This window comes from Sycon ciliatum, chromosome 1 (genome assembly GCF_964019385.1).
Source record: "Sycon ciliatum chromosome 1, ocSycCili1.1, whole genome shotgun sequence".
NCBI lineage: Eukaryota > Metazoa > Porifera > Calcarea > Leucosolenida > Sycettidae > Sycon > Sycon ciliatum.
This window is the reverse complement of record NC_088643.1, coordinates 41,088,409-41,110,410: the sequence shown is the minus strand read 5'-3', so window position 1 is coordinate 41,110,410 and position 22,002 is coordinate 41,088,409. Positions and strand designations below refer to the sequence as shown.

General features: G+C 45.5%; 1 protein-coding gene and 1 long non-coding RNA gene across 4 annotated transcripts in view; one reads left to right on the top strand and one right to left on the bottom strand.

Annotated features, from left to right (window-relative positions):
- Nucleotides 1-22,002, top strand: part of LOC135826033 (myotubularin-related protein 13-like) — a 68,884-nt gene that overhangs the window by 9,274 nt on the left and 37,608 nt on the right. For 2 of the 3 annotated variants that reach the window (XM_065338670.1, XM_065338687.1), the window contains exons 8-22: nt 398-472; nt 1,422-1,535; nt 2,778-2,828; nt 7,945-8,022; nt 8,394-8,486; nt 11,760-11,914; nt 13,080-13,209; nt 13,837-13,986; nt 14,263-14,331; nt 15,000-15,065; nt 15,563-15,734; nt 16,335-16,394; nt 16,861-17,006; nt 20,285-20,466; nt 20,830-20,903. In XM_065338670.1, the coding sequence (XP_065194742.1) occupies nt 398-472; nt 1,422-1,535; nt 2,778-2,828; nt 7,945-8,022; nt 8,394-8,486; nt 11,760-11,914; nt 13,080-13,209; nt 13,837-13,986; nt 14,263-14,331; nt 15,000-15,065; nt 15,563-15,734; nt 16,335-16,394; nt 16,861-17,006; nt 20,285-20,466; nt 20,830-20,903 (1,615 nt within the window). The remainder of the gene's footprint in view (nt 1-397; nt 473-1,421; nt 1,536-2,777; nt 2,829-7,944; nt 8,023-8,393; nt 8,487-11,759; nt 11,915-13,079; nt 13,210-13,836; nt 13,987-14,262; nt 14,332-14,999; nt 15,066-15,562; nt 15,735-16,334; nt 16,395-16,860; nt 17,007-20,284; nt 20,467-20,829; nt 20,904-22,002) is intronic. The other variant, XM_065338678.1, reaches the window with a different exon arrangement.
- LOC135826166 (uncharacterized) lies at nt 18,176-19,821 on the bottom strand. Its single transcript, XR_010555223.1, has 2 exons — nt 19,489-19,821; nt 18,176-18,910 (listed from the first exon to the last, which is right to left on the bottom strand). It is a non-coding gene; the product is annotated as an uncharacterized LOC135826166 (long non-coding RNA).

The window sequence follows — 22,002 nt, the reverse complement described above, 5'->3', positions numbered from 1 at the left end:
TGTGTGTGTGTGTGTGTGTGTGTGTGTGTGTACGCACACGTGAGCATGTGCGCTTACATGTGAGTGGATATTGGGTGTGCGTAGGGGCTGTTAATCACATAAACACACACATGCGTGCTTTTTGTGTACTTGCCGCTTGCAGGCTTGGGGCCTATCCTGTCCAAGAATGTGTTGGTTGTACATGCACATGCTAGAAATATACCACACCACATCACAACTTGCCTTGACTGCTTACACAATTCATTATCTGTTGATATAAAATTCATTATCTGTTGATATTAAAGTGCACCGGCACAACATTACGTCATTAATCTTCACATTGAGACTCTGGTTGAGACCAACTCACGTGCTGTCACTTCTCATGCAAATTAATTTGACCGTCATCTTGTGATTGCAGGTGCTGCACCCATCATGGCTGACCAGTGATAATGCATTCACGCAAGCTACATCGGTGTCCAGTCCGGAACGGCAGGTGAGCAGCGGTAATGATACTTAAAAGTATGGCTGTACTGTGCTGCGTCGTAGCAGGGTTTCTAATGGTTACTGCAAGTCAACAAATATTCAGCGCATATTTATTTTCGGTTATTTTCGGCGTGGTCATATCTGGCCGAAAATTTGTTGCAGCTGAAATTTTCCTTTGCAAGGTTCAGTGTGACGGTGTATACAATCAGCAGGAGTACGGGCTGAAAGTTTAATTAATGCGACCGAAATGTGTTTTAGCCCTGGGAGGCCGGAATTTGAACAGGCCGAACATTTGTAGCCTTGCTGTATTCAATTGTTGTATGCACATGCACATGCACGTCTTTCATGTTTCATACAGTGCTGAATGCATTGGCCAGGGCCCCTACCAGTACTTGAAGTACCGGGTATAAACCAATTAACAACAAGAAATACTGCTGGCCTGCCTTAGTATTGCCCATGTTCACGTCAAGCCTGCGAACCCAATGCTTCCCGTAATTACGCTGGTTTTCCGTCTCTTTAGGGAGTAGTTACAATTCGGAGTGTGATGTATGCAGCAGCACGTGTTTGTGCCATGAGGCCTGTAAAGTTCACTTGCAGTAAATCAGCACTAGCGCACTACATGTTTGTCGTACATGTATGTGGTGCACTCATCTACAACTCTAAGTACAATGCCCACCGAAAAGAACAGCAACACCATCGAATTGTATGTGCTTTTTTCTTTCCTTTCCTTCTATTATTGACAGCTTGTGTCCAGGTTACTAGTAATGGACCAGTGTTAAAGCTCGCATCATTTTTAGTCATGTGTAATAGAATATGTTCAGAGAGTGGGGAGAACATGCACATGTTTAGTATGGGGGTAGGTACATGCTGTACAGTGCGGTGCAATCCTTTTCGGAAAGATTCCCATATGTAACCTGAACTGTATCCTTTTTCGTTGGTTTCTCTTGTTTGCTATACAGGAGTACGAGCTGCGTGCCATCTTTCTCAACCTGTGGGTGTATTGGCTATGGGGCTATCGCAATTGCTTGACTGTGCAGCGTATACACGAGAACTTCTCTGTGAAGTTCATGCAGGTGAGCTTCTGTTGAGATCTCTGGTTGGTATCTTTTCTGCGTATGCAGCCCTGAACTGCACACCAGTTCTTCGGCGACCGACGCTACTGTAGACTGTGGCTCTCATAGACCTTGCTAATCCGGCGGACAAAATATAATGCACATGGTTTCGGGTACTGTAGTCTCGTGTTGTGTCCCAAGATGCTACGAGTCCCGGATGTATGTGAAGCACTACTTCGAAGTAGCTCTTCCTACCCAATCACTGTGGCATAGGAACCGTTTGTGGTGCTGTGTGTGAGCACTGTTGAATTATTGTGTGTGTGAGCACTGTTGAATTATTGTGTGTGTGTGCACTGTTGAATTATTGTGTGTGTGAGCACTGTTGAATTATTGTGTGTGTGAGCACTGTTGAATTATTGTGTGTGTGAGCACTGTTGAATTATTGTGTGTGTGAGCACTGTTGAATTATTGTGTGTGTGAGCACTGTTGAATTATTGTGTGTGTGAGCACTGTTGAATTATTGTGTGTGTGAGCACTGTTGAATTATTGTGTGTGTGAGCACTGTTGAATTATCGTGTGTGTGAGCACTGTTGAATTATTGTGTGTGTGAGCACTGTTGAATTATTGTGTGTGTGAGCACTGTTGAATTATTGTGTGTGTGAGCACTGTTGAATTATTGTGTGTGTGTGAGCACTGTTGAATTATTGTGTGTGTGAGCACTGTTGAATTATTGTGTGTGTGAGCACTGTTGAATTATTGTGTGTGTGAGCACTGTTGAATTATTGTGTGTGTGAGCACTGTTGAATTATTGTGTGTGTGAGCACTGTTGAATTATTGTGTGTGTGAGCACTGTTGAATTATTGTGTGTGTGAGCACTGTTGAATTATTGTGTGTGTGAGCACTGTTGAATTATTGTGTGTGAGAGCACTGTTGAATTATTGTGTGTGAGAGCACTGTTGAATTATTGTGTGTGAGAGCACTGTTGAATTATTGTGTGTGAGAGCACTGTTGAATTATTGTGTGTGTGAGCACTGTTGAATTATTGTGTGTGTGAGCACTGTTGAATTATTGTGTGCGTGATTACTGTTGAATTATTGTGTGTGAGAGCACTGTTGAATTATTGTGTGTGAGAGCACTGTTGAATTATTGTGTGTGTGAGCACTGTTGAATTATTGTGGAACTACTACTATGTTACAGTACAGGACATGTCGGCTGTGACGTTAGAATCTCATTCTTTGCGTGTTTGCTTTTGTTCTTCTGCAGGATGAATTCATGCGTCTACGCCACCTGCAGAGTGACGACGTCTTGCGAAAGGTTTGTGGCATCATTGTGACATCATTGTGACATCTTGGTGACATCATGGTGACACCATTGCCATCTATAGACATGCTTGACTGCTTGTATTTGCTCATTGCTGGTTTGGTGCTGACGAGTTTGTGCACACTGCACCTACCATTGGATCGGATATCCATGGCGCTACTCGGGTATTTGAATAGGCTGGATCTCAGCAGTGTTTCCCTGTTTAGTTCTAGAGTATCGAAACCCAACGCAAGTCAGCCTTGAGTGTTTGCCTGGTGTATAGTCCTTTAGTATTTTTTTCTTGTTCACATCTGTTATAGCCGTTTCACACTCGCGTCTTTCTGTGACGTCGACTTGCTGCACAAGTCGATTCACACACACATCGAACACATCGTTTTGCCAACAATCAGCAACATTTTTAGCAGTCCATGGGCAAAAAAATAACGGCATGCGAGTAGATTCAAAATAAAAAAATCTTGGGCAGTTCTGTAGTTTCCACACCATGTACCAGCCAGCCTCGAGGAAGACCAAACAGTTCTCAGTTTTAGTTTTGTGGTCATCATTATTTCGCTTTTGTAGGTGAAGAATATTACGCCCTGCGATGGAAGCACGCATGCTTCGGCTCTTCCTTTTGCTTTTGTGGCGCGGCCTTGGGCAATTGCTTCCCGATCGAGCGATTGCATATGAACAGCTTCACCATGTCCCTATTGACATGCTAATATGTCCTCTGTCTGGAATTCGGTCATCTAGAAAGAAGCGCAGACCTGCCGTTCGCTTCTTCAACTGCAGGCCACATCACATGGATCTAGCGGGATTGTACGTGCTTGCTTCCTTGTTTCCCATGAAGCGCCGGTTTTTGGTCAGCTCACGAGGAGAATTCATGCCGAATTGAAGGTCTGTGGGAGACGAAAGTTTTGGGAATGTGGAGACGGAAAGGTTTGCAGTTTCCTGACTATGAGGACAGGAAATACATGAAGAAATTCCGTGTGAACAAAACAACGTTTTATCAGCGTTATGACATCGTGGGACACCGATTGGGAAAACAGAGTACTCGGATGAGAGAAGCCATTCCAGGATACAAGCGGATGGCAGTATTTCTCCACTGGATGGCCCATGGGAACACTATGGAGGACTTGGCCGATACATACAGCCTTGGTACCTCAACTGTTCATGGAATGATTCACGATGGACTAGCTGTGTTCGAGAGTATTGTTAGTGATGTCATTGTCTTTCCGACAGGAAGGGAGCTGGATTTTAGAAGCTTGTGCTTTCTGCCGGGATGCAGCGGAGCTTTGGACGGAACTTTTATGCACATCCACAAACCCTTACAGTATGGAGATGCATACGTCTGTTACAAGAACTACCCAGCCATAGTCCTACTCCTGTGCGTTGATGCACGTGGTGTCATCACGTTTATTGACGCAGGCTGTGCAGGCAGAATGGGAAATGCCTTCACATGGAATTCATCGACTTTGCAGCGTTTGATCAATGAAGACACGTTGCTCCCATCCACATCCTCTGTCAGTGTTTTAGGAAAGCGAGTTAGGCCATTCCTGGTTGCAGACTCTGCGTTTGCGCTGAATCCGACGCTGATGAAGTGTTATGATGACAATGGCCACCTGTCACCTAGGCAATCTGCATTCAACTATTGCTGTATCCGCACCAGGCGGGTAGTGGAGAATGCGATTGGCCGGCTGAAGGGACGATGGGGCATACTGATACACAGTTTTATCCGGGATCCGGTATTCGCTCGAAGAATTGCCCTGGCTGCGGCAGTATTGCATAATGTTTGCGAACGCTGCCAGTGCCCATTTGAGGAATCTTGGATTCCAGAAGAATGCCGTGTGCCCGGTGATCTGCAAGTGCCTGCGGACAATGACAGTGCTGCTGACATTAGGTCTTTGTTGGCTAGATATGTCGAAACACGCATTCCGCCACGTCAATGATTAGTATTAGTAAAATTATTGTCGCTGGCGTGATCAAAACCATTGTATTTTGCATTTTTCCAGCCAGTCACTGTGTGTGTGTGTATGTGTGTTGCCTGCACTGCAAATCGTTCTTGTTTCTTTTCAACGCCGCGGAGAAGGCGGACACGCAGAACGCGGCTTTCCTCACACTGTATTTTCTTTATTTCTGTCACTGAGACGGCGGAGAGCCCGAACTTGCTTGGAAAGAAAAATTCTGTAATTCTCCACCGGATGACCCATGTGCACACTATGGAGGACTTGGCTGACACGTACAGCGTTGGTATATGGAATGATTCACGATGGACTAGCTGTGTTGGAGGGTATTGTTGGTGATGTAATTGTCTGTCCCACAGAAAGGGGGTTGGAACACTTTCTGTATGAAATTAGGAGCTTGTGCTTTCTGTCGGGAAGCGGCGGAGCTTCAGAGCTTCAGAGGGAACTTTCATGCCCATCCACAAACCCTTACAATTTGGAGATGCAGGTGTTGTACAAGAACTAGAACTAGAACTACCTCTCTCCCTCTTCTCCCAAGTAGGACATTGAAAAATTAATGAAGAAGGACATTCATTAGATGTTCAATCAATTTCTTCAACAATTACACGCAGGATTGAGCACTATCAAGCAGTATCGATTGATGTGGCATGACTATTCACAGTAGCACAAAATAAACGAATGGAAATGAGGAACCATGCAGACACACTGTCTACTGGCTATTGTTGTTATCACATAAAACATACACACATAGAACATAACTTGTATCACAGTTGCAGTGGAAATCTTCTGAAGGGGAAGAAACGTGAGGGACTTCTGCAAACTAGATGAGAACAACTGTACATTAATTTAATTATGTGTTCTTAATTTGCGCAAGAATAGCAGCCATATACTGCATATTGTCCTGCTGCAGCCGCTGAGCGTGAGCGCGAGCTTCGTTCTCACCTCCACGTCCCTGAGCTGAGCCTCATGAAGAGCCTTCAGCCGCCTCTCCTCCATCGCCTCTTCATGCTCAACTCTGCTCCTATGGAGCTCCTCCTCTAATTTGCGAGCTTCTTCTTCACGCTTGCGCTCATGGTCCAACCACCTCCGCTGCATGTCTTCCTCATGTACCATCTGACCCTGTTGCAGCCCGGTCTGCATAGTTTGGAGCTCCTGGAGAACTCCACCCACTTTGGAGGCTTGCCGATCCGTCCTCGGTCTCTTCCTGGCAGCCACCCTGATAATGGTAGATGTGGTAGATGAACGGGGACTATTTGGCTGTTCATCTTCAAAGGCATCACCATCATCACTGTCAGAATCGACAGGCTGTACCCTCTGATATAGAGCATCATCTAGAGCCTCACTGCCATTTGCCATGGGTGGGCGAATGGTCGGAGCAGCAGCAGTAGGTTCAGCCCTAGCTCGAGCAGTTGGTGTTGTTGGTGACACGGTAGAAGACTGCGAGCTCACACAGGCAGTTGGTGTTGTTGGTGACACTGTAGAAGACTGCAAGCTCACACAGGTAGATGGTGTTGTTGGTGACACGGTAGAAGACTGCGAGCTCACACAGGCAGTTGGTGTTGTTGGTGACACTGTAGAAGACTGCGAGCTCACAGAGGTAGATGGTGGTGTTGGTGACACGGTAGAAGACTGCGAGCTCACAGAGGTAGATGGTGTTTGCGGCACAGAAGGAGATCCTGATTGGACCAAGCTATCAGCTGACTCACCCGGTCCCCACTGCGGGTTTCCGAAGAACAGCGAGTGGAACAGCTGGAAGTTGGACCAAGCTGCACAAGCTGCCTCCAGGTCAAAATTGGACTCGTCCAGTGATGTGCCAGTAGCAGTGGGTAGCCGGTGCTGCTTATACATGTCACGTCCCTTCTTTCTCAGCTACAGAGCAACATGCACAGTAACACAGACAGAGAACACATCACAATTTTAGGTCACATCTGCTACTAATGGGAGCTATCCAATAGTCATGCTGCAATGATCCTTCGGGGCAACTTCAGGTCCTTGTGGCAGGTAGCATTGGGGTGCACATCTCAATCGGAGTGTATACCTGGAGACAGACCCAAGTGGCGCCGCTGTCGTTCAAAATCATTCACATACCCCTTGTGTGTTCATCACGCACTAGAATCCACAGAGTTGCATGCAGTTGCCAGAGAGGCAAGTCAAGGGAGGCAGTGTCGGACCCACAAATACCCCAGCGCTAATGTGTCGCTCCAGCCCCGCAACAGGTAGCTGTAGAATACAAGAACTCCACGTGTGGAATGTGCTTACCTGATCAATCTTATTGTGGACTTCACTTTCACTGAACCTCCTCTCCTTTCCCCGCGCCTGCATATCCAGATTTAGGAGCTCGGTTGCATATCTCTCCTTGACAACACGAGTCTTCATTTTCTGGAACAAAACAGACAGCCCATGCAAGGCTTTGTTGAAGGTGAATGTGTGATTTTTGGATTTCCACCAAGATAAATTTCTAAACTTGATTTTCCCATGTCATATATGCAAATGACAGTATTCAGATTTCGCTGAACCATACGAGAGACTTGAACAAACCTGTGACTAATAATTTGTTGGCACTTGGCTTCAGTAGTACTGGTGCGTCTTGGGAGTGGACACACATCCCCACCTCAATGTCGACAATGAAAATGGGATTTGTGAAAGAACGTAGGGGTAGGACCACGAACATACCTTGTCATACCTTGTCATTGGAAGCGTAAATCTGGCACCAAATTCGCAACAGGCAAGCCTCGGCCTCATTATCAAACGTTTTCGTCATGGTGAAGGTGAAGGTACGAACAAAGGCACCGGTATGAAAAGAAAAGAACGGAACCTCAATGTCAAAGTCGAAGAGAACGGAACGGAAGAAGAAATTTCTTTTGACAGATGCAGCTTGCAGGTTGCATGCTCACTTTAAATTTCCCCGCCAAGATCTCTGCGCATGCGGATAGGCCAGACAAGAGTTCAAGACGACAAAAAAGACGAAGACGTGGCCGAAGACTCTGCCCATAGGGCCGCGTCTGCGTTTTGAAGTCTTCAGCTCACGTTTTGGGGATTCCCCGGGATCGCCTAGGCAACGAAGACGAAGACGCGAATAAAGACGTGAGTGTGAAACGCCTATTATTGCTCCACTTCAATATGATGTGTCTTATAACATCATGTGCTGCTGTCTGTTGGCCATGTTTCAGGTAATGGACTCTCAAGCGCTGGTCAGTTTCATACAGGACCGAGGATCTCCGTATCGTCTGAGCGATTTCTTCGACAAGGTAAGCATTGTCGGCTCAGCATACATATTCATGTGCATGGGAAGCTGGTCAATTATTTGTTTGAATTTTTCTTTAGTTGTGGGTGTTGAATAGGGGAAAGCCTGAAGAAAAAATTGACTGTCACCACCTGGACTCGAATCAGAGACCTTCACTTGAGGCCAGAGATGCTCGAACCACTGAGCTATGGTGTAGCAGCTGTCATCCCAGCAGGGACTGTTCAACAACAATTGTGTGAAATTGTTTGACTTGTGTTGCAGTTCTACCATGCATGCTCCTACTGGCACTCCCACTCCATACCTGTCACTCTTGGAACATGTCATTGTTGACTTGCTCACTCTCTGCCATGTTGTATTTCCCGTATTGCCGTACAGGCTGTAGGCAGTGAACAGTGCCCAGTGCTGAACTGCCCTGATGCGGCATTGCGCAATATGATCAAGGACTTGACTGGCCACTTCCGATCAGAGGTGGGTGTATGGTGTATTCAAGTCGTGTTGTGCTTTTTCACCTGTGACACCCACTGGTTTGGTCCTCGAGGGTAGCGGCGTTCCTGCGGATGCGGACCGTTGGTTTCATCCTCGAGTGACTGCGACACGAACCGCAATTAAACAAATTCTGTTGTTTGTTCAGTGGTGTAAGTGCATATGCTGCCACAGGCACACTGGTCGCCATGCATTCATATCTAGATCTGCATGTAGCATATCTGCATGTAGCATATCTGCATGTAGCATATCTGCATGTAGCGTATCTGCATGTAGCGTATCTGCATGTAGCGTATCTGCATGTAGCGTATCTGCATGTAGCGTATCTGCATGTAGCATATCTGCATGTAGCATATCTGCATGTAGCGTATCTGCATGTAGCATATCTGCATGTAGCGTATCTGCATGTAGCATATCTGCATGTAGCGTATCTGCATGTAGCGTATCTGCATGTAGCGTATCTGCATGTAGCATATCTGCATGTAGCGTATCTGCATGTAGCATATCTGCATGTAGCATATCTGCATGTAGCATATCTGCATGTAGTGTATCTGCATGTAGCATATCTGCATGTAGCATATCTGCATGTAGCATATCTGCATGTAGCGTATCTGCATGTAGCATATCTGCATGTAGCATATCTGCATGTAGCGTATCTGCATGTAGCGTATCTGCATGTAGCGTATCTGCATGTAGCATATCTGCATGTAGCATATCTGCATGTAGCATATCTGCATGTAGTGTATCTGCATGTAGCATATCTGCATGTAGCATATCTGCATGTAGCATATCTGCATGTAGCGTATCTGCATGTAGCATATCTGCATGTAGCGTATCTGCATGTAGCGTATCTGCATGTAGCGTATCTGCATGTAGCGTATCTGCATGTAGTGTATCTGCATGTAGCATATCTGCATGTAGCGTATCTGCATGTAGCATATCTGCATGTAGCATATCTGCATGTAGCATATCTGCATGTAGTGTATCTGCATGTAGCATATCTGCATGTAGCATATCTGCATGTAGCATATCTGCATGTAGCGTATCTGCATGTAGCATATCTGCATGTAGCATATCTGCATGTAGCGTATCTGCATGTAGCGTATCTGCATGTAGCATATCTGCATGTAGCATATCTGCATGTAGCGTATCTGCATGTAGCATATCTGCATGTAGCATATCTGCATGTAGCATATCTGCATGTAGCATATCTGCATGTAGCATATCTGCATGTAGCGTATCTGCATGTAGCGTATCTGCATGTAGCGTATCTGCATGTAGCGTATCTGCATGTAGCATATCTGCATGTAGCATATCTGCATGTAGCATATCTGCATGTAGCGTATCTGCATGTAGCGTATCTGCATGTAGCGTATCTGCATGTAGCGTATCTGCATGTAGTGTATCTGCATGTAGCATATCTGCATGTAGCGTATCTGCATGTAGCATATCTGCATGTAGCATATCTGCATGTAGCATATCTGCATGTAGTGTATCTGCATGTAGCATATCTGCATGTAGCATATCTGCATGTAGCATATCTGCATGTAGCGTATCTGCATGTAGCATATCTGCATGTAGCATATCTGCATGTAGCGTATCTGCATGTAGCGTATCTGCATGTAGCATATCTGCATGTAGCATATCTGCATGTAGCGTATCTGCATGTAGCATATCTGCATGTAGCATATCTGCATGTAGCATATCTGCATGTAGCATATCTGCATGTAGCATATCTGCATGTAGCGTATCTGCATGTAGCGTATCTGCATGTAGCGTATCTGCATGTAGCGTATCTGCATGTAGCATATCTGCATGTAGCATATCTGCATGTAGCATATCTGCATGTAGCATATCTGCATGTAGCATATCTGCATGTAGCGTATCTGCATGTAGCGTATCTGCATGTAGCGTATCTGCATGTAGCGTATCTGCATGTAGCGTATCTGCATGTAGCATATCTGCATGTAGTGTATCTGCATGTAGCATATCTGCATGTAGCATATCTGCATGTAGCATATCTGCATGTAGCGTATCTGCATGTAGTGTATCTGCATGTAGCGTATCTGCATGTAGCGTATCTGCATGTAGCGTATCTGCATGTAGCGTATCTGCATGTAGCGTATCTGCATGTAGCATATCTGCATGTAGTGTATCTGCATGTAGCATATCTGCATGTAGCATATCTGCATGTAGCGTATCTGCATGTAGTGTATCTGCATGTAGCATATCTGCATGTAGCATATCTGCATGTAGCGTATCTGCATGTAGCATATCTGCATGTAGCATATCTGCATGTAGCATATCTGCATGTAGTGTATCTGCATGTAGCATATCTGCATGTAGCATATCTGCATGTAGCGTATCTGCATGTAGCGTATCTGCATGTAGCATATCTGCATGTAGCATATCTGCATGTAGCGTATCTGCATGTAGCATATCTGCATGTAGCATATCTGCATGTAGTGTATCTGCATGTAGCATATCTGCATGTAGTGTATCTGCATGTAGCATATCTGCATGTAGCATATCTGCATGTAGCATATCTGCATGTAGCGTATCTGCATGTAGCATATCTGCATGTAGCATATCTGCATGTAGCGTATCTGCATGTAGCGTATCTGCATGTAGCGTATCTGCATGTAGCGTATCTGCATGTAGCGTATCTGCATGTAGCGTATCTGCATGTAGCGTATCTGCATGTAGCGTATCTGCATGTAGCATATCTGCATGTAGCATATCTGCATGTAGCGTATCTGCAGGTACCAGTAGTTGTGTTTGTCATTGAGCAGTTCCATTTTTCTATCTTGTGCTTGGTTTGCTTTGTATGACGTTACTGGTCTTACTTTGGTCTGCAGTTTGTTCAAATGATCTAGGGCATTAGTTGACATGTACTTGAAAAGCACCAACCACTTGTTGCAGATTTGAAGTGTTGAAACCGACTGACTGAGCTTGGCGTGAGGTGCTAGACATTAGACAGATAGGGCATGTATATTTATACCGACACGGCAGTGCAGTAATACTGGCTGCCCAGGAAAATCTCCTGGCATGTATGCTAAAATTGTGTGCGTGTGTGTGTGTGTGTCTTGTGCGTGTGTTTGTGTGTGTGTGTGTGCGTGTGTGTGTGTGCGTGTGTGTCTGTGTCTGTGTCTGTGTGTGTGCGCGCGCGTGTGTGTGTGTATGTGTGCGTGTGTGTGTGTGGTGTGTGTGTGTGTGCGTGTGTGTGCGTGTGTGTGTTTGTGCTAATTGTGCATGCAGGAAGCCACTGTATTCTCATTGCCCGACAGGGAAGTGCGAGAGCATGCATCCTTTCCCAACATCAGAAATGCAACAGTGGACGAGTGGAAGGTATCATATGTTGAGCAGGCGAACACGCATAGGCAGACATGGAAACGACACTTGCCTGAACCAAGGTGAGCTCTCTCTCTCTCTCTCTCTCTCTCTCTCTCTCTCTCTCTCTCTCTCTCTCTCTCTCTCTCTCTCTCTCTCTCTCTCTCTCTCTCTCTCTCTCTCTCTCTCTCTCTCTCTCTCTCTTTCCGTGGTTGGTCTCATCCACCTTCATTTCAGAGTATCGGGCATTTTGGATGACGAAGCTAACACACAATAAGGGGCTGTCCGTAATTATCGATCATCTACGAAAAAGTTTCGTTTATGGGTGGGTGGGTCGAGTAGAGTAGAGTTTTGAAAAATATTGATAACATAAACATCGATCCATTCTCTCCGTCAAAGTCAATACATTTTTTGTTCAGTGGGGAGGGTTGTACCTAAATTGCTTTTTTCTTCATGAAAATTATCGATAATGCCGGATGGCCCATATCTTACCAGTGCCAATCTGTATTTTTGAAGTACATTACCATTTAGGGCTGAAACGATCATTCAATAACTCCTAACGATCAACCAATATCATTAAATATATTGGTTTTATCTTTTCTTGTCAGCTCTATCGAACACCAGTTTATGATGAAATTCCATGATGCCTTTTCTACGTTAGAAATTTGTGGCACCGCACTGTTGACATCTGCAGATATCTGGCTGGATTTATCAACATTTTAACTACTCAAGCAGAGAATATGTTGTTTCTAGTGCGAAGAATCTTGTCACTGCCCTTTGGCAACTGCTCTCATCTCCAACTTCTCCCACAAATGAACCGAAAAGGCAAAGGCGTCTCTCCCGATCTCTTTCAAAGCCACAAATCAATTTTACTGCGCTTCAAAGTACATTATTGCACTCGTATTCGCCATCGGATGGAGTGCAAGGGCTAGAATACTTTCACTGGTATGCATGCATCAACATCGTTAGCACTCGTTTTGAACACTAACGATTATCGATTGCGCTCTTAACGATCGATATGCGAGTTATCGGTATTATCGTTTCAGCCCTAACATTGATTACATACACACCACACCTGAATGCCTCTGTAACGGAATGCACTTCCTACAATATCAAATCCCCGTACATGGGTATCAACTGGATCTTTCACAAACGCCACAATGTTTGTCTAGTAATACCCGGCTTAACGTTATCAATGACTCAATATGTCTGTATGCGTTGCTCTGTATGCTGAAATGTTTACTACAGGATTATTGCACATGGACCTAAGCTCAGTGCTTCCCAGTCCGATGAGATATCACTTAGCCAAGACATTGCTCTTCTCAAGTCCTGCTTCAATGCCATCTTTGAAGATCAGTCGGAGAGTGAGGCAAATGCTGTAAGTTCTACTTGTTGTCATTGCACTCCCCCCCCCCCCCCCCCCCCACACACACACACGATACGTTGCTTATTGGCTTGCATTGCTCATATTAGGTGCCAGCAAACTACATACAATGCAATCACATGCACATGCACGCACACCACATACATTGTGTGCATGCATGCACTTACACACACACGCACACACACACACACACGCACACATGCACACACACACGCACACACACACACACACACACACACACACTCTCTCTCTCTCTCTCTCTCTCTCTCTCAAATTTGCTAGAATAATACTGTATGTTTTGGATTCTTGAAGTCTTGCTTACACCGCCCGTTGCTAGGCATGCATGTTTCAGTTCATTCATTGAAAAAGTGCATTTTGTATTGATTTTAGTACTTCAACTCGGATGGTGAGCCAATTAAATTATGGTGAACAGTGGTGGACAGTTAGTCATAACTCGTAACATTTTGTCCTTCTTCTTTTAGTACTTCACTTTATCTTTTCGAGGAAATTAGATTGTCTAATGGATTCTAGGTTCCCGTTGCTTTTATACGATCCCAACTCCTTTCTCTAAGTCCGGCTAAGTTGCTGCTGTAATACACTGTGTGATCTGACTTGCTACAGGTTCTGAGAAGTCTGATGCGCTCTCTCAAGTCACCCTGCATACGCCTAGAGCTGGCTGAACAGCTAGACGCAGCACGTAGCAAGTATGGGACTGCTCTGTCGGCGCAGCAGTTCTCTGTGCTCTCCAAGCTGGTCAACCGAGCCCTGCAAGTGAGTTGTGAAACGTTTAGCGGTGTTTTCGCAGCAACTTTATGATGTCGGTTCTGAGGAGCTGTGTTGAATGCTGTAAGGTTTCCAGCAGGCTAAATGGGCCTTGGTCAACAGGTAGCACACAGGCATTTTAAATTACACGAGTAACCTTCAGGTCTGTTTAGTCGTTCCAATGTTGGTTCTTGTCTCCAAACTCTATGTGCTGCACATGATGCTGTTGTTATTGTTCCAAACTCTATGTGCTGCACATGATGCTGTTGTTATTGTTGCTTGCAGGCTGACTCTGGACCCCAGTCCGTTGGTCTGGCGGAGTTGCTTCTCCGTGTGGTCACCTCTTTTCATACAGTGAGTACTGATTGCGCATGTCGCCATGTGTCCTGTAGTGTCTGCTGCTGCACTGCATGTCACATCTTCAATTGGCAGTGAGGTTCAATAGCTCTTTGCTCTACAACACATACAGTCATACAGTGGATGCATGTTGTGGTATGGATTATAACAGTACTACATAGTTCACTCTGTTCCTTCAGCACCTTTAAGTCCTGCACAAGGCTAACTTCGCAATGAGGTCTTGTTCACTGGTTTATATTAGGGGTATGCACGGGTAGTCGGGTACCCGTGCTACGCGTGAGGACCTCGGATAGTCGGGTACAGAATAGTACCCAAAAACCCGAAGTCGCAGATGACATCATAATTATGACATGTAAAGTGCACGTGTACAAATTCATGTAATACTCTGCATGTCTACCCAGTGTGTAAGGGAAGGGGTGCATTGTGGTGTTACCATGGAAACATTACCCAATCGGGTACCCGTGCTACCCGTGGAAAACTACCCGAACCCAATACCCGGAGAAAATGCTACCCGACTCACTACTAGTTTATTTTTAAAATGATATTCAAGGGATGCTGAGTTTCCTAAGTTGTGTCAATCAGAGACATGTTAAAGCTATTGTTTTCATTGTCCCTGATCGCTGCTTGTTCTTCCTGCTTCCTATTGCTTTCTACGTACTGTGCAGAAACTGCCATCCGGTACTGAGCAGTGTCTGTACACTGCGTGTCAGAGTAATGTCATCTGGAAGGAAGTGAGTAACGTTACTGTCATCTACATTTACATGACTGTACTTGCTGCTGCTAATCCACTCGACGGCCTTCGCTTTGTTGGGGGACATCTGCTTGTGTGACGTGCACAGCGATGTGGGAATGATGCAGCTGAGCACAGTTTTGCACAGTTTTGCACATAGGTTGTGCAGTGCCCTGACGTATAGTGGTTACGCAGAAGCGTTCCATAAGTTGTCCTGGCGCGATATCGCGTCTGCTGTGATATCACCGACTAAACTGTGGTGGTTTGGGAATTGCTAATAATCTTGCATGGTGTTTGTGTGCAAGACCAGTGGTGGTGGCAGTTGAAATGGAATGCTGCTTGTTCGTTTCTGTTGTCATGATATTAGTGTTACCGTGTAGTCTTCCCTAGTGATGCACTGTTATGCGTGTCGTGTTTGTTTGCTGATCTTGTTCTTGTTGTCGCTGTTGTTTTCATATTGGCTGTCGCCATCATCACTGTTGTTACTGAATGTGATAGGCATCCTTCTGGTCCAGAGCGTTCTATGCATCAGTGCAGCAGCATATTGTATCAATGTACATCAACCTAGCTGAAAAGGAAGATGACGACGAAGATGACGACGACGACTCACCCCAAGTGCCCAGGAAAGACTTGCCTGGCGGTGCTACCAGCCCCGGATTTTCTTATGACGGTGAGACAATTATGTATCCTGGTCTACTAGGTTTTAGTTCCTTCGAACTGCCTATCCAGTGGTGTAAAGCTAGTAGAATGATAGTTATACTGATTGTATTGTTGTCAGTGTTGTTGTCAGTGTGACTGACTCCCACGTAAATTGTAACATTCGTATTTCCTGGTGCCTCAGCCTCTTTTTGTACATGTATACGGTGACACGATCTGTATGTATGTGACTACAGCGGGAACTTCAAAAGCTCTATAGAGCTAGCTGTTGCACATTTACTGCATGGATTGCATGATGTCACCCATGTTGGTTCCACTCTTCACATGTGTATGTACATGTACACAAAGGCGGTCACATGACCAAGATGTGAACTACTCTATTATGTACGTCAAGTACACATGCATGTACATGTAGTACAGTGCAAGTACATCTGCATGCGTTCTGGTTGGGTACTTGCCATGTTTTGCTACTGAAGTGCATGTACTGGCCGGTACCGGCGACCGGGCATAGAGAATAGCATGACATGATGGTGCTGATGGTGATTGCTCTATCACTTACATCTGTATTTGACCATTGGATATTATATTATCATGATTGTAATCACTGTGTCAGTGGTGCCACCGTCAGCTGGCAGCGGGACGATGACACTGAAGCGTCAGACGCTCCGTCCTCGTGAGTCCCGCATCATGTCTGCATGCCGTCTGCAATGCATTTCATGTGCATGCGTGCAAGGGTGCAGTAGATTGCGTATTGCAACCGTGCCTTGGTTCTTCTCGAATCTTTTAAAAGAAAGGAGGAAGGAGAGAAGTTATGCATGTACGTAATAATTGGTTATCAGAGGAGGGAGTATCACCTGCTGTAGTGTATTGCGTGATGTGATGTGATGCCACCTTTTGAACTAACGTTGCATCTACTCCTACGTGTAAGGTTCTACTTGTGACCATGTTCCCATGCTGGGATCCACTGCACAAGTGGCAGCAGCTGCTGGTTCATGCGTTACTGTCGCAGCGTTTCATACTTCAAGAAACGTTAGCTTTGATAGTCCAGCCGAATGCCCCATTTCCCTTTCCAAGTTGAATAATTGTGTGATTAGTCTGTTGTCCTATTCTTGCTTCTGCCATTGCTGCTGGTGTATCAGGTACGGCGTCAAAGGCTAGCGCTGACACCGTCTCACAGACGTTGACGCGCAACTTCAGATTTCCAACAGTGGTCTCCATCGATGCAGAGAATGCTCCACGCAATCTCTCCGCGTCCTCTTCACCGATGGAACTGGTGGCAGAGCAGGTGAGCAAGAGGGACATACTGACTACAGTCCATTCATAAAAAGATGGGCTCTGGCTCTGGCGAGCTCCCGTATTTGGCGATTTTTCGTGATTTCATCGTACACAGTGCAGTGCTGCGAAATTTGAAATTTGAAAAAGGGTCCAAAAAGGGTACCTGAACTGGGGTTCGAACCGCACAATGCACTGTTGCAGACGGGGTCAAACGGCCTGGATTTTTATGGTTTTTCCCAATTCAATGCTTTGGGGGCAAAACCTGGCCGAAATCCTATTCTTGTTATGGCTTGCTTTTTGGAGAAAAAAACTTCAGAAACATAATTGGAAGAGGATTCCATAGAGGATTGCAGAAAAAAATTCTAAAAAAACTCAACGTTTGACCCATTTATGGCCAAAAGCTAGAAGTTCATTTTTTTCTGAATGGACTATAGTGATGGCTCTAGCTTCTCAGCTTCCATGCAGTCCGTGCGCCAGATTCAAAAAAGTCGTCTAAAAGTTGACTTTTCATTTTCCGCACTGGGCAGTTTGCGGGTACTTTTTGAGTCGCATTCTCAATGGTGGACAATTTTGGAAAATGGTTTTGTGTCTATGGCTCGTTTGTTTTGGCATTTCGCTACCTGTGTGGTGAGCCTAAAAATTGAGCTTAGCCGTGGCAACGCAATGGTGTATTCCGTGTTTCAGCCAGATGACTTGTTTCGCTGTGGTCCGGCATCTTCCTAGATTCTCAGCCGTCGTCGAATTTGAGTATTTTCGAAACATTTTTTAGGGTGCAGGCGTGGGGCAAGGCTTTCACTCCCAGCCAATGGCACCATTTGGCATAACTCAGCCCTATGAACACGTCACCAGGCCCTCGTTAGTGTCCAGCCCATATTTCCAAAAAATGGACTGGACTTGAAACTTGAGTGTACAGACAGTACTATGCATTATGCACTTAATGACCGTATGCAATAACTTTCGCAAGCTACACGACAAGGACTCGCTGCAGAATAACATCATGATATTCACACCATATGCCATTGTGGTGCACCGTGATACCAATGACAGTATATTTATCGGTGATCAATTTCCTACTGGGTCGCTCCGTTGCCGAGAACGTCAACTTTGCGGACTGTGGAATGACCCGCGACACCGCCAACCACCCCTGACACAAAGCCAAATGCTGAAAGAGCTGACTGATACGGTACCTAGCAAGTTAACTGGATAATGCTTATCTTCAACAAAACCAGGACATAAAACAGTGCTATGATAAACTACCTCCAGTCACCGGAAACAAATACAGTGCATTACGCATAATTATTATGGATAGAGATTGCACTAGTACATGTATAATTGTATACCAATCTTAGAGTAAGAAAACAAGTTATCGGGTCTATACCATCAGAGTTGGCAGCTATATGTATTGGATTCTCCTGGTGTGCAGAATGATGCTGGCGGCGTGGTTCATATTCACTGTTGGCTTGCTGTCGGCAGTACCTTCACTATCTCACGTCTAAGGCATTTTATAGTCTGCATGACTTGGATCACAACGCCATAGTTATCCACACGAGAATGGTAATAAATCCAGATCACTAAGGCCTTCTTCATTGCAGTTGGCGCAATACGTTCACGGGATCGCGTCTCCGACCTCCAAATTGTTATTATAGCTGGCTAGTCTGTTGTTTATTGGCAGACAAGAATTGCGATGCTTCTTCAAAAGAGGCAGTTTAGCGATGTCTGTCCATGACATATTCCGCATTGTTGTGTGTGGAAGGAAAGGTGCAACAACATTAGATTGCTGCTGGCCATAGACATCAAACTGCAACATCTGGGCTTCAGCTGTCACAGGTCCATTGACAGAGAGACTGCCGCATATTGCACATACTGCAAACTATTGACTTCATGCCATCGCCTCATGGATCAGAAGTCACCACACTGAAAGAAGAACAGCAGAGAAAAACAGAACTGATGCAGTTAATTGATGCAGTTAATTGGCAGCAACAAATTTACTCCTTCATTTCATTCGACGAATTTGAGTCGTGCAATGCAAGAAAAAAGTCAGAGAGCAGGATCTAGGAGAGGGTATGAACCAGTGCTGTTGTGCCTACAATAATTAGATGCTTAGAATTTCACCACAATAATGCACATAATACTGACATATTTACACTATGCAACCTAGTAGTCAACAAATTCAGAAAAAAATCTAGTACTTCAGCTGGTGAAATATCCCACCTCTATCCCCTAAGCTCAAATGTCCCTGTAAAAGTGATAAAGGATTGGTAGATGCTCACTCGGAGTGGTGTTTGAAAAGTAACACAACAGGTCATGACGATTTAGAGCATGCTCAATTATCTCTTCTCATAAAATCACAATATTGCCTGTGCGTGGTTTATTTCGGGTGCAATTGTGGGGCACATAGGTATCACTCTAATTTCTCGTGCATTCGAAAGATAAAGCTTTGGTCTATCACCCCACAAAGGGGCTTTAGTGTCCGCGATGGGTAAATGCCTTACCTGGTGTGAAATTGGTGACCATATTCCTCGTTTCAGCAATTACAAAAGTGAGACATTCGTCCTTGGTGGCTGCTCACGAACTGCAAGCTCCAAAATAATTTTCCAGGGTACGGCCATAGGTGTCTACATCACTCCGAGCCATCTCTCCAGTGTAGGAAAGGTCTCCTGACGAGACTAGAAGGGCTCTAAGCAGCAAATTTCATTGAAATATTCACCATTCGGAGATAGGCGAAATCAACAGAAAACAAGCCCGCAGGTGCGGCGCCTTGGAGGCTACGATTCCCGCGAGAAAATGAAAATCGGTCTCTCAAGGGCCTTGGCGCACGGACTGCATGGTTGCACCCTGGATAAGCAGTGATGCCATTGTGTTGCAAAAGAAGGATCCACGAGCGGGATTCGAACCGAGCACCCCTGTCTTTCCGGGACATTGCCCTACCGATTAGGCTACCGGGGATCACACACACCCATGGCTCATTCTTGCTACAATTGTTATGGTGTCACCCATGGCCACATGTCTGCTGAGTGAGGGTCTGTTGTAAAAAAGCCTCGCTGTACTGGGAGCACTCGCATCGGTGTCCCTGCTTTGAAAATATGGACATTGCCATTCTGCACATCCAAGGTCTTGTGGCCAGATTGTTTTTGGGATTTTCGAAACGATGGGCTTTTCTGTATGACATTGTGCATGCACATTTACACTATGGGCTTTTCTGTATGACATTGTGCATGCACAGTTCTTAGTTTGCAGCTGTGATATGAATCAATTTCTCTTGTTTTCTTGTCTTCCAACTGCTCACAGTTACGCCTGTGGCCACATCTCAATCCCGCGCGTCAAGAAGAGCTTTCGGCCATGGAGGAAGCAACTGTTTTTGCGCAGGCCATTCTCTTCGCATCCCGTATGGTCTGGTTACAGCTACCCATGGACATATCCGATGACAAGCGTGATGATGCCAGCAAGGAAGTGGTCAACTTTGCACAGCGGTATGTGTTGTCCTGTGGGCTGTGGGGTGTGGTGTAGAATACGAACACTGGTATTCCTGTGCACGATTGACGTAACAATGCTATCTGCGGATTGAGGAGTTTCCTTGAAATACCCTCTCAAATATATTGACGTTTGATTGTCGTTGATCATCATTAAAATTTTGTCGTTGTAACGTGCTGCATGAGCTACTGCTGTGACTCTCTGTTTAATACGGGGTAGATGTAGGTACCTGCTGTGCGCAGCATGTTACATGTTACCTATCAGATACTCATACTTGAAGTAGAGCATTACAGTACTGCACTTGTTGTGTGTATGAATCCACCTTGACTGCTGTTCGTGTGCACGTTCTCTTCCGACTCTAGGTTCTTTTCTGGGAAAGCAGCTACTCTGGGAATCAGTCCTGACCACTCTCAGGTTCTCCAGGACAGGATACCTCGTAAGGCGGACAGCAATTGATGTTTACAATGCAGTGTCATGTGACAGCTGTGCTAACTGTTGTGCTGCATCTACTTTGCACTCTCCGAACTGTCAACTGTCTGGAAGTAGAAAGTCCAGTCTAAATAGCCCTCTGCCTCTGGGTTTCTTTTCTTATCTGGCTGTGAACACTGGCTGTGAACACTGGCTGTGAACACTGGCTGTGAACACTGGCTGTGAACACTGGCTGTGAACACTGGCTGTGAACACTGGCTGTGAACACTGGCTGTGAACACTGGCTGTGAACACTGGCTGTGAGCACTGGCTGTGAACACTGGCTGTGAACACTGGGTGTGAACACTGGCTGCGAACACTGGCCAGCATTGTGTATAGTGTAGTTGTTTGTTTGTCCTAGTTGGGATTGGGACGTACCGTAAAGTACCGCCATAGTGCCCCGTCTCGCGAGACCGCCCCACCTTGATTTTGCAGCCTGGGAAAGGAAAATTCAAAATTGTATGATGGAGGACAAACAAGTGTGTACGCTGTGAGAACCTAAGGGCATATTCGATTGGTAGGATCGGGATCCCGATCCACCGGATCCACAGGATTCGCACCCTTTCGATTGGTCGAATCCGGATCCGGATCCTTCGGATTTGGATCCAGTCAACCCACCTCGGGGAGCAGGGTTGACCGGATCCAAATGTGACCTTTGTGCGTACCGTATTTTCCGGGGTATAAGCCGCACTTTTTTTTCGCTAAAAATCAGACCAAAATCGCCCCTGCGGCTTATACACCGAATATGCTTGCGCGAATGAATGCTTAGCATACATCAGTAGGCATGCTGACGTCATGTGACATGTCATTCGACTCAGCTTCGCGCCTGTGTTGCTGATCAACATCAGTGGCAGCGAGACTGAAGATAGTGCAGATGACATGGAGTGATCTGTAGTCAACACAGCAATACACCACCATCTCTGCAGCAACCTGTGGTGCACTAACACTTCATAATCTGATCTAACATGGTATTTAGCTCCATAACCATAATAAATTTGTAGAAAGGCCATTTGTCAATGAGTGTGAAAAATCTTGGTTTGTGGGTGCGGCTTATACTCCGAATAACA